Source organism: Heterocephalus glaber, unplaced genomic scaffold (assembly GCF_053883595.1).
Source record: "Heterocephalus glaber isolate CG9 unplaced genomic scaffold, H.glaber_assembly_v1.0 deba00001773, whole genome shotgun sequence".
Lineage (NCBI taxonomy): Eukaryota > Metazoa > Chordata > Mammalia > Rodentia > Bathyergidae > Heterocephalus > Heterocephalus glaber.
Window position 1 is genome coordinate 12,760,273 of NW_028258463.1, and position 17,339 is coordinate 12,777,611.

At 50.3% G+C, this 17,339-nt stretch overlaps 1 protein-coding gene across 6 annotated transcripts in view; it reads right to left on the minus strand.

Annotated features, from left to right (window-relative positions):
- Plekhm1 (pleckstrin homology and RUN domain containing M1) overlaps positions 1 to 13,135 on the minus strand; it is a 36,538-nt gene extending 23,403 nt beyond the window's left edge. For 4 of the 6 annotated variants that reach the window (XM_004859170.3, XM_004859171.3, XM_021240058.2 and 1 more), the window contains exons 1-4: positions 13,010 to 13,135; positions 7,009 to 7,095; positions 4,180 to 4,427; positions 2,879 to 3,505 (exon numbers count right to left, since the gene is read on the minus strand). In XM_004859170.3, the coding sequence (XP_004859227.2) occupies positions 2,879 to 3,505; positions 4,180 to 4,427; positions 7,009 to 7,056 (923 nt within the window). In that variant the 5' untranslated portion in view covers positions 7,057 to 7,095; positions 13,010 to 13,135. Of the gene's footprint in view, positions 1 to 2,878; positions 3,506 to 4,088; positions 4,428 to 7,008; positions 7,096 to 13,009 lie in introns of those variants that run through there. The other 2 variants (XM_021240057.2, XM_087202403.1) reach the window with 2 other exon arrangements.
- Positions 13,136 to 17,339: the final 4,204 nt, after the last annotated feature.

The following is a 17,339-nucleotide window of genomic DNA, read 5'->3' on the forward strand; positions in this document are numbered from 1 at the left end:
CAAGGTCAAGGTGAAATGAAGTTCACAGAGTTAGTACTAGTCCAGAATTAGAACTAGTCTTCAGGGCCCCGGGAAAATAAGACAGACATACTCATCAAGGGGGAAAAATGCGAGCTAGAGCAGAGATTTTCAACGTAAAGAGAAAAAGGTTTGAAGAAAACACAACAGAAAGGAAACTGAAATGGCTACAGCCCTTCCGCTTCCATTTGGCTTGAGGCTGCATTTCCCAAAGACTTTTTATTCAAGTATTTAAAATGTGCTTCCATTTAGGAAGCAGTCTGACAACAGCACGTCATGTACATACGTGTAACTGTGTGCTCACACACGTGTGTCTGCAGTAACTGAGCCTGGCTTGGAGAACCCACCTGAGGGCTGTGGGCTCTCTGACCCACAGACCCAGGGCTGGCAAGGCCCGGCGCTGTTCTGCAGGCAGCGGAGGCTGCACACGTGTCACCCCCAAGGGAGGCTCCATGAACATGAGCCCCCAGAGGGCCTGCAGCTCTGCACACAGCGGCAGCCTACTGTCCCAGAACCTAGTAACAAAACGACCTTCACTGCGTCCTAGGCGACCCTTCTCACTTTTACACAGTGTGACCCTGAACTGTTTTTCTCTGAAGAATTCTTAACCTCATATTACAGGATGTCCAGGTCAGGTGGCTGAAAGATGAACAAGTCTGGCTCCTGACTCCGCTGGACTGGACCTAGGCCCCTTGGTCACAACTGTAACACAGACTTGAAGGACAGTTGTTGTCCGGCCATAAAGCAAGACACAGTTTGCTTCCTGCAAAAAAGAACCCTGTGTGTGTGTTTTAATTTTAATTTTGGGGGTGTTTTTGGAGACAGGGTCTATGAGGTCCAGGCTGGCTGTGAACTATGTAGCTCAGACTTACCTTGAACTCTTGAATCTCCTGCCTCAGCCTCCTAAGCGATGGGTTTACATGTGTGTGCTACCATGTCTGGCTAAAATATTTCATTTTGAATATTGTGTTTTGTATTTTATGTTTAATTTGCAGGGGTTGAACCCAGGACCTTCACACTGAGCTACAACCCTAGCCCTCTTTAAAATTTTTTGAGACAGGGTTTCACTAAGTTGCCAGGCTGGATTTGAACTTGGTGATCTCCTGCCTCAGTCTCTCAGAGTGCTGGGATTACAGGCCTGTAATCCCACCATGCCTGGCCTGGAGACATTGGTTTTACATTTGTAACAACAAACATAGAGTATGCCCAGGCTTTTTTTTTTTTTTGGTACAGGGATCGAACTCAGGACCCTGGAGCTTGCCAGGCAGCCGCTATCCTGCTGAGCTAAATCCCTGGCCCAAGTATGCCCAGTTTTAAATTACAAATATTTAATAATAATAAAACTAACAATAACTGAACTCTTAAGACTGGTGAGAATTTCTGCACTTAAAACATATGCTTCCTTCAAGAAATGCTAACCTCTGTGGCTGCTCAAAGACTGACTTCAGGGCCCCTCTGCAAGGGCGACAGTGCTGCATGTGTGTTTGTCCAGTGTTTAGTGTCTGGGAGTTGTCTACAACTTGTGCGCATTCTGACCCTTGTCTCTCCCGCTTCCTATAAAACTCAGGACAATGCGTCCCACGGAGGGTGGAGGGCTACTGACTCAGTGACCTTTTGCTGGAATTCCCATCACAAGACTCACGAAGATGAAGGTGCACATGGCAGAAGCTGGTGTCTGTGGAGGAGACAGAGACACATGAAGGGCTGGGACAGGAAAGCAAACCCGGTCACACCAAGGCTCAGTGGGCCCGTCTCCACTCCGCTCTTCCGCCAGACACCTGAAGACGCTGCTGCCTGGGCCCAGGGCTCACAGCCACCAGCGGAGCCGGCAGACACCACGAGGCATCGGATCCGAGTCTCAGCCCCATGAGGGCCTCTCCAGTTTAAAGACGAAGAGGCTGAGCTTCAGCAATCTGCCCAACATTGCTGCCTCGTCCGTCAGTGGTGCACAGGCCTGGACAGCAGGTCTGCTCCAAGCCCAGTACACACAGCACCTAAGCCAGTGCTAGTCCCTCTCTGGTAGGGACTCTGGAAGGACCGGAACCCAGGCAGGGTGAGGGACCGCACAAGAGGAGAAAGGTCCTAGACACAGGCTGATGGGTCACAGCTCAACTGAGGGAGGCTCCGACAAAGATCACCAATTTTCACAAACAGACAAAGTTTGACAGTGCTTCCTAGTGGCAAGGCTAAGCAGACATGGGTGCATTCCTGGTGCAGTATCAACAGGCAGTGTCTGAAATTACAAATCCTTTGCCTCCGCAATTTTGCTCCTGGGAGTTTACTGAACCGAGATATTTACATAAAATTAAAAGGCCACATAGAAGAGGTTATTTATGGAAACACTGAACTCCAATGCCCATTAAATGTAAGCCTGATTAAATAAACTAAGACACATTCCTACAACAGAGCGGTATGTGACAAAAAAAAAAAAAAAAGAAGATGCTTTGATATAAAAAGATTTCCCCCCAAATGAAGTCTGGACAATGTACTACCTTTTATGGAAAGGGGAGGGTAAGAAACAAGGAAGAAAGTTTAAAAATTTGTGTATCATTTGTCACAGATGCTGTTAGAGACTTTGGAAGAATATACAAGACATTAATAGTTATGGTCGCACGGATGGGAAGGAGGAACAGGGTGGCTGGGGACTGACTTGTTCAGCCACTGGGGCACAGCTGGAGCTGCACCCGCCCCGAGTCCTTCTACACCCACCCCACGGTGCCACGTTCCCGGCCCCGCTCCCAGAAACTCCAGGCCCTGTTGCCCGTGTCTCCTGTGACTCTATACCCAGCAGAGTTCAGTGATAATCACAGGCAGAGGCCGGAGGGGAGAGGAAAGGAGGATGCAAGGGGGAGGCACTCACTCTTGCAGGGACTGCTTGGAATCATCAGCATTTGCTGTTCCCAGATCCAAGTCGTAGGACATGGGCTCCTCGGGGTGGTCTGGACTCTTGCAGCCACTCTCCTGGAGCAGGCAGCTATCAGAGTTCAGGCTGCAGGACAGCTGTGAGGAGCTGGCTGTGTCCAGGCTGAGTGAGGAGGCTGTGAGCTTCCTGTTCCGTCGGATCTTATGGCCCGAGTGCTGGACTTCGATATCCTCTGAGCCTGAGGAGTGGGAAATGGAGTCCAGAGACTCCTCACGCTGGAGTTCTGCACTAGAGGTAGGGAAGGGGTCGAGTTCTGAGAGTGGACAAAGCCCAGCGAGGGCCAGTGGGGTGATCGTCCACTCATTCAGGACAGCGGACTTGTAAGAGAGCTCGAAGGACAAGGACGTGAGTCCCTGCAGGAAGCTCAGGAGGAACTCGCCCTCCTCGGCGTCCCGCAGCAGTGCGCTGGGCTGGTAGTACTGGCATAGCCTCGCCTGCTCCTGGAGCAGCAGCTTCAGGTAGCACTCCATCAGGCCGTCATTGAGGGCCAGCCGCAGCCAGGCCCGGCAGCGGCCCACGTCCGTGTTGATGAAGGCCAGGCGCTCTAGGTCCAAGATGATGTGTCTGGGAGGGCAGAGCAGACTTGTTTCAGAAACTACCTCAGATAAAACTGTATCGAGGGGGCCGGGGTTTAGCTCAGTGCTTCTGCCACTTGCCTCGCAGGCGCAAGGTCCCGAGTTCGATCCCCGGTACCAAAAAAAAAAAAAAACAACAAAAAAAACAGTAACGAGGTACTATTTTATTCACTAGTTAGCAAGAACCTCTGGTGACAATGGCAAGTGTATGTAGGCATGAAAAATTCCTTGGTAATGATGTTTCAAGGGAAACATAGAAATGCTAAGCTATAATCCTCAACCTTTTGAGGGGTCATGAAGGACAACGGTCATGTTCGTTATAACCCCTTACTTACTATCCCTGCTGACCAAGATATGTGTGCTGAACCCCTAAACCCCTTCTGTAAAGGGCCAGAGAGTAAATAAATAGTTCAGGCTTTGCAGGCCACACAGAATCTACCCAGCCCCGCCAGTCTGGTCCGAAGCTCATAGGCCTGGACTGTGGAGCAGGCCACGCGGCAGTTTGGGAAGCGTGGTTTGGAGGCAGCCCTTTCTACAGGACGTTCCCGCCCGCCCTCACCCTATCTCCATACTCGCTGTCTGCTGGCCTCCACACAGCCAGGGCAGCCAAGGGTCCCACACTTGGAAGGTCCTCCCCCAACGACACCTTCCTGCCCGTCTCACTTGTGGGTGACAGCTTTCAGGAGGGGCCAAAAGACAGGCTGAGGCAGAGGCTTCTGACGCGCACTTTTCTTCCGCTTTCCTCCGGTCTCTGCATGGATGTGCTTGGCCTGCAGGCCATGGATAAGCACAGCCTCCAGGGCACTGCACATGGTGTTGGCATCTCCATCTTCACTCGTGACCACCGCGTCCAGGGACATGTACTGCTTCTGCAGCGCCTTCACAGACCCCACCAGCTTCTTCTTGATGACCTAGGCAGTGCCAAGCAGAAGGCAGGCCTTCAGAAGAGAAGCCCATGGACAGCCTGGGAAAGCAGCCCCAGGCTAGCACCAAGTACCTGCGCAACCACATACTCCTGAGTAGATTCTGGGGCCAGAAGCAGCATGTGTTAATCACACCAAAGACAACGCATAGAGAAGGAAAGGAAAGTACACAGTACCCAGAGGTAACTAATAGTATTGTTCTGCATCCTTCACTGAGGATCCCTTTTGTTTTCCAAACAGAACTTCAGCAAACTTACAGCCATATCACTTTGTGTTTCAATAAAGGCTCCATCACAGGAAGGGCTAGCGAGCTTCGGTTAGGATGGGAGTGAGGTATTATATGACCAAGAGTCTGAACAGAATCAATAAGCTCAGAGGTAAAAAGTGCTGCTTTGGAAAAATTCAAAATATCAAGCAAGGCTGGGGTAGATGTAGCTCAATGGTAGAACATGAGCACAGGCCCTGGTTGATTCCCAGCACTGTTGGGAAAAAAAAATCAAAGAAAAGGACCACGGCTTCCAAGAGAAATCCTTCCTAGGGGCTGGACAAGGTCATATATGCCTATAATTCTAGCGCCCTTGGAGGCTGAGACAGGAGAATCACTAGCTTGAGCTCACCCTGGGCAACCTGTCTCAAAATAAAAAATAAAAAAAGGGGTGCACGGGGGGGAATGGGATAAAATTAAAATACAATTTATTTAAAAGGGGGAGGGGTTGGAGATGTAGCTCAGGGAGAAGGCCCTGGGTCCAATCTTCAGTACTGTGCATGCAAGACTGACCAATCCATCCATCCATTCATCCTGGGAGCCAATGGCCTAGATTCAGTGTCAGCCCAGTCACTTCAGACATTTCCTTAATCTCTCTGAGCCTCAATTCCTGCATCTGTTAAATGGAAAGAAATAACATTTCCTGAACTATAGCAATTGTGGCATTGCTTCTGAAGGCAGAAGAACGCCCCCTACTCTGCCCGGACCGAACGCAGGGAGTGCTGAGTATATTTCTAGTCCTTTTCATTTTATTTTTGAGACAAAGTCTGGCTAACTTGCAAAGGCTGACCTGGAATTTGTGATCCTCCTGCTTCAGCCACCCAAGTAGCTGGGATAATAGGCATGTACCATGATGCCCAGCTCAGACTGGTCTTTTAAATTTACCCATGTATCCTCAAACAACATGAGAGTCCTCAAACAACATGAGAGTCCTCAAACTGTAAATGCTGGTTAAATGAACACATTACAAAATGTGTATAAAGTCCTTTGGGATTACAGAGTAAAATTATTCAATCATAATTATGACAAAATTATGTGTTTGGAAAAGGACTAGAAGGGACTGCACAAAAACTGGTTTAAACTGAGTACAGAGTTATGGATAAATAGTTCACTCTTTTACATTGATTTATCCCAAACAAGGAAGCTAATTTTTTTTTTTTTGTTGAACCCAGGCTGGCCTCCAACTCTCAATCCTGCTTCAGTCTCCAAAGAGCTGAGATTATATGTGCCACCACACTTGGCTTTGGGAAATTAAGTTTTTAAAAATTAACTTAAAAATATCAGTGAGATATAATTCACACACCACAAATGCACTCATTTAAAGCACTCATTGAGTCCAGTGGTTTTTAGTAAATCAGAGAACTGTGTAGCATTCACCACTAATTTCAGGCCATTTTCATCTCCTCTCAAAAGAAACAGTGTACAGGGCCGGGGATTTGGCCCTGCCTGGCAAGTGCAAGGTCCTGAGTTCGATCTCACTACCAAAAAAAACCAAAACCCACAAAAGAAACAGTGTATTAGTGTTGCCAGGTGCTGGAGGAGAGGGGAACTGGGACGGTGATCAGTCCTGTTTTTGTCTCTGGATTTGCCATCGGGGACAATCCACATGAATGGGACCATCTAACCCAGAGCTCGGTCTGGTAAAGGCTTCTGCACAAAACCAAGTAAGGCGACAGGTGGAACTGCACCCTCTGGTGGCCTGCAGGGGAAGGTGCACCTCTGAGAAAGCTCTGAGTTGCAGAGCAGCAGAGGGAAGAAAGGGAAATCCTGGCTTCTCAAGGAGCTACCTCTGGACTCTGCTGAGGGACAGCCAGAAACCTACCTGACCTTCCGTCTCTCTAAGGAACTGACAGAGCCAGTCCAGCATGCCTGGAACAGCCCAGGGCCTGCACAGGGCAGAAGGGACTTTGGTGAACTAGTCACCAACAACTGTGTTTGAAAACCCTGGAAAACCGTCAATGTTGAAAGGCAGATGCAAGCTATGAACATATCATATTATTGAGCTAACAAGCCAGCACCTAGGAATATCTGTTCTGACCAAATCAATGCTCTGACCGAACTGTGACCACATCACAGCCTAAGGGCACAGGGCTGAAGGTCTGAATGGAAATCCTTGGTCTCGAGGTAGCATGCCTTAACCCCCAGTGTTTTATTAAATAAACTGCAATTTCACAGCAAATAAGCCCATCTGGAGAGGCAGGATCTCCTCTAGACTGCCTTCCCTTCTTTTCTCCGAAGGCCTCTTTCTGGGAGTGGGAGGCCTGCCTGCCCTCAGATCCCACCCCATCAGCCCTGCCCGCTTACCGGGATAGTGGCCCGGGGGTCCAGTCCATTTTCGACCACTGAGAGCATTTCCACTCAGGAGCAGCTCCGCCGAGACTCACATGACACCTGCAGGGACAGATGGTGGCCACATGAGCATGCTCCCAACTCCCTGCAGCCACAGTCCCTCCCAGTAGTGGGCAGGCGGTCAGCCGGCTCACTCAAACTGCAACCAAGAGGCCTCTGAGTGACACGAAAGTAAAACTGAAGAGCAGATTTTAAGGAAGGAAGCAAGGAAAGAAAAACCAGAGGCTCTGTCCTGGGGAGGCAAGGAGCTCTGTGTGTGGTTTGGGACTCTTTGTACACACTGTATAGGGTGTCCGGCCCCTGGGATGGGGTTCCAGTGGGGAACCAAGGGCCGACTGAGGGTACAGGGGCAGCATCAGCGGAAGGCGACCAGCAGGCAGGAGCACAGTCACAGCCAAGGCCCATACCCTGTACCGGCCTAACTCCTGTCCCAGTCCAGGGATGGCCAGCCCTGCTGCCAAAGCCCAAACAGATCAGCTTCAGCTCTGCTTCTCCTTTGGGCTATGAGGGTTTCACGTGAGCAGCACAAGGAGGAGTCTAAACGGGACAACACTGGTTCTGATCAGTTTGCCACTAATCAGCGAGGCAAGTGGAGCAGGGTCTGACAGCTCAGGTGCGGAAGCACAGGCCTCCTGCCTTGCTATAAACAGCACTGGTCATCCTAGCGCAGTGCTGTGAACCTCTGGCATGTGTGCTTCGGCAGGCTGTTTATTAACATTGAAAGCCCTAAAAGGTTCGCCAGCACAGTTCTAGTGGATATGGCCACACAAATCTACAAGGAAAGAATACCATTTCCCAGAAGTCGGCCTCATGCTTTTTTGTTTTGTTTTGTTTGAGATAGGGTCTCACTATGCAGCACAGGCTGGCCTTGAACTTGCTGCAATCCTCCTGTCTCAGCCTCCCAAGTGCTAGGATGATAGGTGTGTGCCCCCACGCCCTGGCAAAGTTGGTCTAATGCTAAACCCTTCAGGGTAGCTGGCTTCCAGCCTGAGTCTGAGCCTGAGGGGTACTGGCAGGCCTGCTGAACATGAGAATTGGAAAATAAGCCAGATGTGCTCCTGCAGCCTGTAATCCCAGCACTCTGGCAGACTGAAGCAAGAGGATTGTCAAGTTTGAGGCCAGGCTGGGTGAGTTAGCATGACCTTGTCTCAAAAAAAATGTGAAGGCCTTGGGTTCAACTCCAGTAGGAGGATGTGGGGAAGGAGGGCTTAAAGGTGCTTCTGCTCAGAATTATGGCCCCAAGAAGTTAACAAAAACCAAGGCATGTGACAGATTGCTTCATTTATGCTGCCAATCATCCCAGGAGAGCCATTTTATTATCTCCACCTGACAGATAAGGACAGGGTGAACTGACATGGGTACCACGGCTGACAAGTGTCCTGCCTCCACTGTCCTGCCCCCGGCCTAAGGGAGGCCCCAGACTCCTGAGTGAGGGCCATCTTCAGAGCCAGGACTTCAGTGGGGGCCCTGGAGGGGTGTGGGGACAGAGGCCAGTCTGCAGGCAAGGCTTGCAGGAGGCTGGAGGGAGAAGGAGGGAAGTAGGGTGGCCTTCAATGGAGCCTCTGGCTCAGTCTGGCCTGGGGCTTGATGAGAGGAAGAGGGCCCAGTGAGTCAGGCCATGCAGAGGGAGGGAGGTGTATGTCCATATGGAGTGCATGGCGAGGAAGAGCCCTTGGCCCTGGCTGCCTGCAGGCCTCAGTCTTCATCATACTGTGCTCCCCCTAATCAGGAGTTGTCAGGAGCTCTGGAGAGGAGCCCTGCACTCTAGGCTTCAGGGTGACAGGAAAAGGGATGTGGTGTGGCCAAACACAGTCAGTCACTCCTGGCAACATGCCTATCCTGAGGCTGGGTTCCTGGTGGGTCACCCCAGTGCAGCTCTTCGGACAAAATCTAGCCTCTCTGGCTCGAGGGCTTGGGGCTCCAGGGCCCGTCCTCAATTCCCAAGGCCTATGCCTCTCCCTCGGGCTGTTCTAGACAGCTGCCCTTCCCCAAACAGCTACAAGGACAGGACCTTGGAGCCTAGGCCTTTACCTAAATAGCCTGGGTTCATTAAGGCCTCGTTAATTAGCTGGGAGTAAGAGAATATTCATTAGGAAGGGCTACCAGAGAGTAGGTGCTCTGGCAAAATAACAGTCTATTAAAAAACCCCAAAGTAAACTGAAGCTAGGAGAGGTCAGAGCAGGCCAATGAGACAAGTAACTACTCCTGAAAACCAAGTGTCAGGAAAGCCAAAATGTGACTGATCCTCAGAAGAACCCATAATAGCCCTTTGACAATTTACAAAACAGGACAAAGGCTTTGGGGTTCAACTCAGTTCAGGACAACTTGACCTTTCCTTGTATGAAGCCAAAGCAGCCTACACGTGTCAGTGTGCTTCCAGGGTCAGGAGTGTGACCATCAGTGACATAAGATCTCACTGGTGGGCCCAGACCGAGGCACTGGGTGTCTTGATCGCTGGGTCAGCGCTGCACCCTCTGCCTGGTGGCTCAGACCCCAAGTTCACCATCCTATGGTACTGGTGTCACTTCCTGTTCTCAGAGTATTCTTCACTGACAGCAGAAACAGCTCTGAGGAGACCTATGCTGCAGGGAACATGAAGAGAATTGGGCCACTCCCTCTGCAGGCTCTGCAACATTACAGGGCAAGTCTGGGAGGGGAAGACGACACCACACGTCTATCCTGCCCCTTGGCCTGGATTCCCCCTTCCCAGCTTCCCTGGTGAATGAACAAGCTTCTCTGATCTCACTCTCCAACCTCATTTCCTCCTCAGAATGATCCTGTAAGAGGTGGTTGTCCCTACTTAAGAGGTGAGACCGGGGCTCCACAGAAACAGGCCTCAAGTAAGGGACAAAATTCTTGGGACCCCTGACTCCTTTCACTACATAAAACCATGTCAGGTCTTCGGCTGGAAAAATTTCCAGCACACTATCGCTCACAGAGTCTACAGATCTCTTCAAAAGCTCCATTTAACTGAAGAGAGACAGTCTAGCTGGTTGGATTTCTAGCCCCACCCAGCCAACCCCAAGTCCTTCCCTTGGTCCCACGTTTCAGAGTTCTACTTCCCTAAATGTTCTCACATGTGGGGAGCGATTGTCCCGGTGGCTCTTCTTCATTCTACTGCTTGTCCTTCTGCTTACACCATGTCCCCATGAGCTCACTTCTTCCAGAGATCAAGGAAGAAAGCGAAGAAGGGCTTACAGGAGACACACAGAGCAGGAAGAGATGCACACCCGGCCTTACCACTCTCAGAACACTCAGTCCAACAGTAAACAGCACCTGCTTCTCTGTGGTGACTTCCCAGCCACTTCCCACAGCCTTTCTTCTACCGCCTGAAGCAGTACCTGGCCCTTGGGGACAACAAGCCTGCCAGTGATGGCATGCAGCTGCTGTCCCAACTGAAGAGTCATGTCATTTCAGCTGGAAAGGAATGACATTATCTTCTGATTCAGAAAGGCAGCTGATCTGCCAGACGTGTGAGGACTGCCTGAGTTAACAGCACTCCCTTCCATTTGAGGAAGGCTGGATTCTGGACAGGGGTCCCGGAAGGGGTGGGATGAGGGAGACTGGGTGGAGGCCTTTTAAGCAACAGCTTCAATCAAATGTGAAGGGTGAGAACTTCCAGCCTGTGATTCCAGGCCAAGGACTTGTGGGTGAGGGCAGAACTGTGAGGTCGTGAACAACGCCAAGTATCCTTTTTTCTTCTCTCCACCCTTCTGTCCGATAACACCCATTGCCCTATGTTCTGTCCCAGTTGCTACAGGATTCTAACTAGGGGCACTGGAACTTTAGCTAACTTACCACTACATTTCTAGTACAATAAGTCCCCAACTTACACACATTTGAGTTGCAAACTTTCACAGCTGTAATGTATCGATTCACTTTGTTGGATTATGAAAATTCTCCCGGAAGCTAGGGAATTACTATACCTAGAATGGTGATTGGCATGCAATGGTGCTGAAAAATGCTTATTGACTGACTTGATGGGTAAAATAAAAATAAAGCTGAGGGCAGATATGCTCATTTTACGGACTGTGGAAGTTGAGGTACACCACTCTGATGTGGTGGGGCTCTTGTGGAACTGCCATTAAACCAAGCTGCCAATAATGCTGAAATCCATCTGGATAGTTGCACCGTAGCAGGGAGACACTGAAGGTAGAACCACATTCAGCTTTCAAAGGCAGAGACCAAAGGGGCAAAGACAAGGGTCCTTTGGATTCTTTAAAACTGCCCTGGTGGCCAGGGGCGTATCTAAGGGTAGAACTCTTCCTTGCCATGTCAGAGAAACTGGCTTGATCCCCAGCACCGAAAAAACCCCAAACAGATCTCAACCCCCTGTACCAAAAAAGAAAAACCCCCAACAGAAAACAACCATCAAATGGCTGATCTTCCGGATGGCAGATCACCAGAATTCAGAGGAAATGTGCACAAGAAAGCCTCCCAGAGATTAGAAATGCCAAGCAAGGGGCCTGGGGGCCTGAGGAACAGCCCTCTGTCTCAGCTATGAGAAAATTTGGCTTCCTGTGTTCATGGAACCCAAACGGCTAAAATTCAACGATCCAGCACCTACAGAAAGAGTCGGCAATTCAACAGCGTCTGTCCACCCCCTTCCATGCTTCTCAACATGTAGCGCGCCTCCGACACTCACTGTGTTCCCCGGGTTAAGCACTGGGACCAGTCTGCAATCAGCTCTGGCAGAGGGGAGCCCCGGGAGAGGATTCTCCACAAGGGCCAGGACAAGACACATGACACAGGAACATGGCTCTGTGATCACTGCCAACTCCATAGCGCGGCAACTCCCTGAGGTTCTCCGGGGCCAGAACGCCAGCCAAAAGGAAGTGATGGCTTCCATCACCCTAGGATGAGTGAGGTGGATGAATGCCCACCTCTCACCTTCTAGGTCGCTGAGTGACATCTACCATTCCAATATCCTGCACCAGCAATTTGAGATGAATGCGACAACAATGCGACAACAACAACAAACAATCTCTAGGTCCAGGTCCAGGGGACTAGCTACCAGAAAAACCTCTGACCCAAGCCTGGGGGCTGGGATCTCGACTCCTCCACACTCCTTCACCAGCTGAGGGCCTGCACACCCCAGTCAGCAGGCTCCCCTCTAACTGCCCAGCTGAGCCAGCGCCTAGACCTGCTGCGGAGGGGCAGCTGGTAGGGTTGCAGGGGCTCGGTGCTACATGTGTTCTCAGGCTGAATGGGAGGCAAGGCAAAGGAAGAATGGGCATAGAGTTGGGGTGAAGAGTTGCCATGGGGACAGCAGAGGTGAAAACCCCAGAGTACTAACACTGGCAGAGGGTAACAGGAACTGAGGCAGCAAGAGTTGACGACAGGTTAGCAAAAACTCAGAGACGGGGTGTCTTCAAGATAGTAGGAGAGGACAAAGGAGTACATGATGAGCTAGGAAGTTGGGGACCGAGGCTGTGAGGCCAGGGTGCACGTTAAGACTGGAGTAAACCTGAGATCAAGCCATCAGGAAGAAAGAGGGGAGTTCAGCAGCGCACCCACTTTGGCGGTGGGTCTTCAAGACGGGGCAGGGTTAGGATGCTTGGCGATTAGCAGACACTCGGGAGCTGAGCAGGTGTGGGAGCCGGAAAAGGGGAGCCCTGCGCAGAGCACTGGGCTTGCCAGAGGGGCTGAGGGGTGAGGACTTGGCAAGGAGAGGTGAAGGGCTGTGGCCCAGACTGGGGGTGCAGCAAGGCTGCAAGGGTCACGAGAGGGCTGCATTTAGGAAAGACCGGTGCCGGGGGGGGGGGGAGGCGTGGTCTGGGGGAAGACGCGAGACGGTAGGGTGCCGGCCGGGAGGGCTGGGGCTCCAGAGCCCAGCTGTCTCCAGTCAACCAAGCGTCTGGGATCCGGCGAGGGCTAGAGGCCAACACCCGTTCGCGCCGAGACCCCGCCGCCCCTGCCCTGCCCGCTTCGCCCCCGCTCCCGGGCCCTAACTCACCACGGGGAGCAGGAGCAGGACAGGCGCCCAGACCAGGCAGCGCCTCCGCCTCGGAGCCCAGGTCACTGACAACAGGAAGCGGCGCCGCGACGCTGACGTCAGCACGCCGGCCGGCGTCTGGCCCCACCCCGAGCCGCGAGCCAATCGCGGGCCCCGGAGGAGCCGCGGGGCGGAGCCGGCGCTTCCCGGAAGCAGTGCGCCAAGACCGGGGCAGGGGCGCAGTATAGGTGTTTGTGACCCCGCCTCCAGCAGATCCGTGTCAGACCGGGTCCTGGAGTCCAGGTCCCCGACCTCGCTCGACCTCGGCACCAGCTCTGCGACCGTGGGGCTGTCCCTAGCCGACGACGAGCCATTTAAGAGCTGCTCCAGTGATGCCTGCCCTGCCTTCGCCTCTCAGGACACCAGCGCAGCCCAGAGGGCAGAGCCGGGTCCAGGGTGGAGCCGCAGGCTTTCGGAGCCGGCAGATACCTTTGTTGTCACTGTGCCTTGTGATGGATGGTCTTGAGGCTCCCTTGGACACTTTCCCGCGTTTGACTCACCGTCAGCCACCTAGCCAGGGGCCCGCTTTTCCCCTTCTAGCCACGCAGTATCTTTGCATTTGTAACAAATGTTAGAAGTAGTCTACCGACCCAGCTAGCGAAGGCCTGGGAGCTGGTGTCAGCAGTGGACCCCGGTTTGGGTGCTGTAAACTTACCTCTGCTTCCTGGGCAAAGAAAGATGTCCCTCATATCTGCAAAGATTAGGGGCACGGTACCTGTTTCCATTGTAAAACCTCCTGTTGGGGATGTGCCCCTGTAACAAAAATTGGAGGCTGCTTTTGTTAAAAATACTGCTCTTCATTAGGGCCTGCAAATGCTCAGTGGGTAACTAAAAGTAGGATTTAAAAGTTGGCATCGCTGCGTCTGTTTTGCATCTTATCTCCTTTGCTCTTGCTGGGAGTCATTCTCTTTGGCAGTCTCTTTGGATTCTGGGAGCAACAGGTCTGATCCATAAACAACTTTGATTAGTCTGAAACTACTCCCTAGGCAACAGCAATTTCAACAAGGCCAGTCCTGACAAACCCCAAGATTGAGATCTTCCAACCACCTTTTGACCAAGACTTGTTTGACTGCAGATTGCTGATTCCCTTGTCTGTGTAACCTGGGAACTCAGGTCAGTAAAACATGAAATGAAAACCCAGATCCTCTTGTCTTCCTGACAGCTACTCCCTGGGGATTGAACGTTCCCTTCCCACCTATCACCCTTGCTTTAATATAGGGCATATTGATTATAGACAGCTAAGTCAGGTAGAAATATGGTAGGCAGTCAGACAGGAGTGGGCCCTCGAGGAAGTCAGTGGCTGGAGGCGCATCTGAAGAAGATTAAAATCACAATGGCCAGATTTGCATACTTCTCTAAGGAAGGAATAGAAGTATGAGATTATATGTACCATCCTTTTGAGATTTCCTGTATAGACACTGGGTGTGGGCCATCCTCTCCCACCCACTAAACTAAGACCACTAAGATTTTTTTTTTTTTTGGTACCGGGAATCCAAGTCCTTGTGCTTGCAAGGCAGGTGGCAGAACCACTGAGCTAAATCCCTGGCCACTAAGATTAAGACTGTTGTGTCCAGATTGTGAAGTCCCAAAGACCACCAGGAGGCCGTTTCCGATGTAAGCACACGAGGGTCGTTTATTTAAGCTTAAGCAGGGACTCTCAATTGTCACCGACACAGCGGATCGAGATTGAGAGCCCTGAGTCCCAAACTAGCAGGGTTTTTATTGAGAATACAACAAGCTTTGGTTATTAGTAGCCAGGTGATTAGTTAATACTTAATACATATGAAGTGTAGGGTTTTGGTTGGCTAGGCTTTGGGGGTCGAAGGGGATTACGTATTGGTTTTTGTAAGGGAGAAAGGGGCAAAGATTAACGGCCGATTGTCACATACTGATCGTTAGCAGACCCACTGACTAATGGCCGCATCTATCTTGTGTGGATAGTTAGCTCATTAACTGTTTATCTTATAGATAGTGTGCCTGGAACGCTCTTTCCCCGGGTACACAGGTGGTTGGGTAATAAACTCAGGAATTTTAAGTGGTGAATTCCTAGTTTAAGCACAAATTTGAGAGAACAAAGGAGACGGCTCCAAAATGGAGTCATTTTGGTCCCACAAGACTAAGAAGACTAAAATGACAGATTATCAACCAAGGTTAATGATGTCAACTATATACCCCTATTACTATTAGATCAATATTACCTAAGTGACTATACTTGTAATCTTATTGGTTGATTATAGTTTTTACTGATGTTGTACCCACCCCTTGTGACTTTGCTCTGTAAAACTTCTTTTGAGAAGTGGGCTTGTTGGCAACTCATTCAGGACCCCTCCTGTCTCTCAGGAGCTATTCTTATTCCACATTCCTATTCTCCAGTAAATTTTTCTACTCTTACCCTCTATTTTTCCTTAGAATTCTCTTCAGCTTTGGGGAATAGAACTCTGCATATTTTTACAAGTAAGAAACAAAGGAGCTTAGGAAGTGGCTCCCTTCCACCCATTTAATTCTAAACTGCACCCACTAGGCTGGGTGTGGTGGCACGTGGTTGTAAACCCTGCACTTGGGAGGCTGAGGTGGAAGGATTGCCAGGAGTTCAAGGCCTGCCTGGGCTACATAGTGAGACTCTGTCTCAAAAAAAATTGTATTTTAAACAGCACCCTAGGGCCATTCCTCCTTCCATTGTCCTTAGAGAGGTAGAGAATCATGTAACAAAAACCCAGGTAATCTCTGACTTTAGGCAAGAGCACTTGCACTGTTGAATCTCCTCTCCTGACCTAGCTCCAACCTTATTAAGTGTTCATGAATATGTACTACATCTCATGCGTGTAATTAAGATCAGAGTGAATTCTGGGACAGGCATGAATGTTGAGACTTCCTGAGATGACCCATACCCTGTCATTCATTCCTATCAGTCATACCTGGAGACCCAGGGGAGCCCTTGGGCCGAGGTACATATCCTTTAAATTCCAAAAGCCTGATTTATCTGTGTGGTGTGTGCACTGCATTTGCTTTCTTGTTGCCCTGGCACCACTTTTCTGTTTTTGTCATGTTTTTGTCAGCCTGGACTTGACTGAGCTCAACTTCCTGTGATCTTCAATAAATATAGCTGCTCTTCACTTGCCTTCTGGTGTCCACTTGCACTTCATTGCTCATCATACACAGGAGCCTGGGTTTTACCTGCTGAATTCATCATGTGGTAGCAAAACTGTACTTGTGGTGTGAAACTCATTTTAAACAAGGTGGAAAGTGAGGGATTTTCTAGGGAAGTCTACCTTGGCAAAAGTGTCAGGTAAAAGGGCCGAAGACCAAGACCAGACCAGGCCACAACAAGCCTTTATTAGGGGAATAGATCTGCCGGGCTGTCTCTGAACAAAGGAGAGACAAAAGCCATATGGCCAGGGCAGGGAAAGTCTTTTATAGAGACTGGGGTGGGGTTTGTAGGAGCTGAGGTGGGGTTGAGTGAGGTAGTGATTTGGGAATGGAGGAGCTGGTAATGTCACTAGGTGGTAGGAGGTGAGCGAGTATTAGGTTACTCTCTAGGCAGGAACAGGGGCATGCTGGGAAGAAGGGTATGTTCTTTGGTGGGAGCAACCATCTTGGCATGACGTCACACAGGGGAGGGGGCAAGGCACCATAGGAAGAGGGCAGCTACTATACATAATAGCTGCTGAGGCAGTGGGAGACCTATCAAAAAGGGTAGAAATTTCTGGTAAAAACTGGTGCAGTCGAGCATCAGCAGCATGGCACAGCTATGCCCTCTCCCCAAATCAAGCACTTACTGTCTCTTAGTTATTCCACTGAAGTTCCACACAGCCACTGAATGCTGGAGTGGTAGGGCAAGCCCTTGAGATAATCTCTTGCCTGCTTTTCAGGAGCCCTTGTCTCCTGGTCTCTTACTTTCTAGGCTTGTGATCTCTCTTGATCTACAAGCCTTTGTGAAGCTGCATAAAGACACAGGTCCTATGGTGCTGTGGAGGCATGGGAAGAGGGGCTTGCACATTTTATTGATGGTTTACTGCATTCTGTTTGTCAGTATCTTATTGAAGATTTTTGCATCTATGTTCATTAGGGAGATTGTCCTGTAGTTCTCTTTTTATTTTATTTTATTTTTTTTGGTTCTGGGGATCGAGCTTGGGTCCTTCTGCTTGTGAGGCAGGCAGTGAAACCACTGAACTAAATCCCCTGCCCTTGAAGTTCTCTTTTTAAATTGGAGCCTTCTCTGGTTTTTGTATGAGAGTAACACTTGCTTCCAGAAATGACTTTGGGAGTACTGCTTCTCCTTCAATTTCATTAA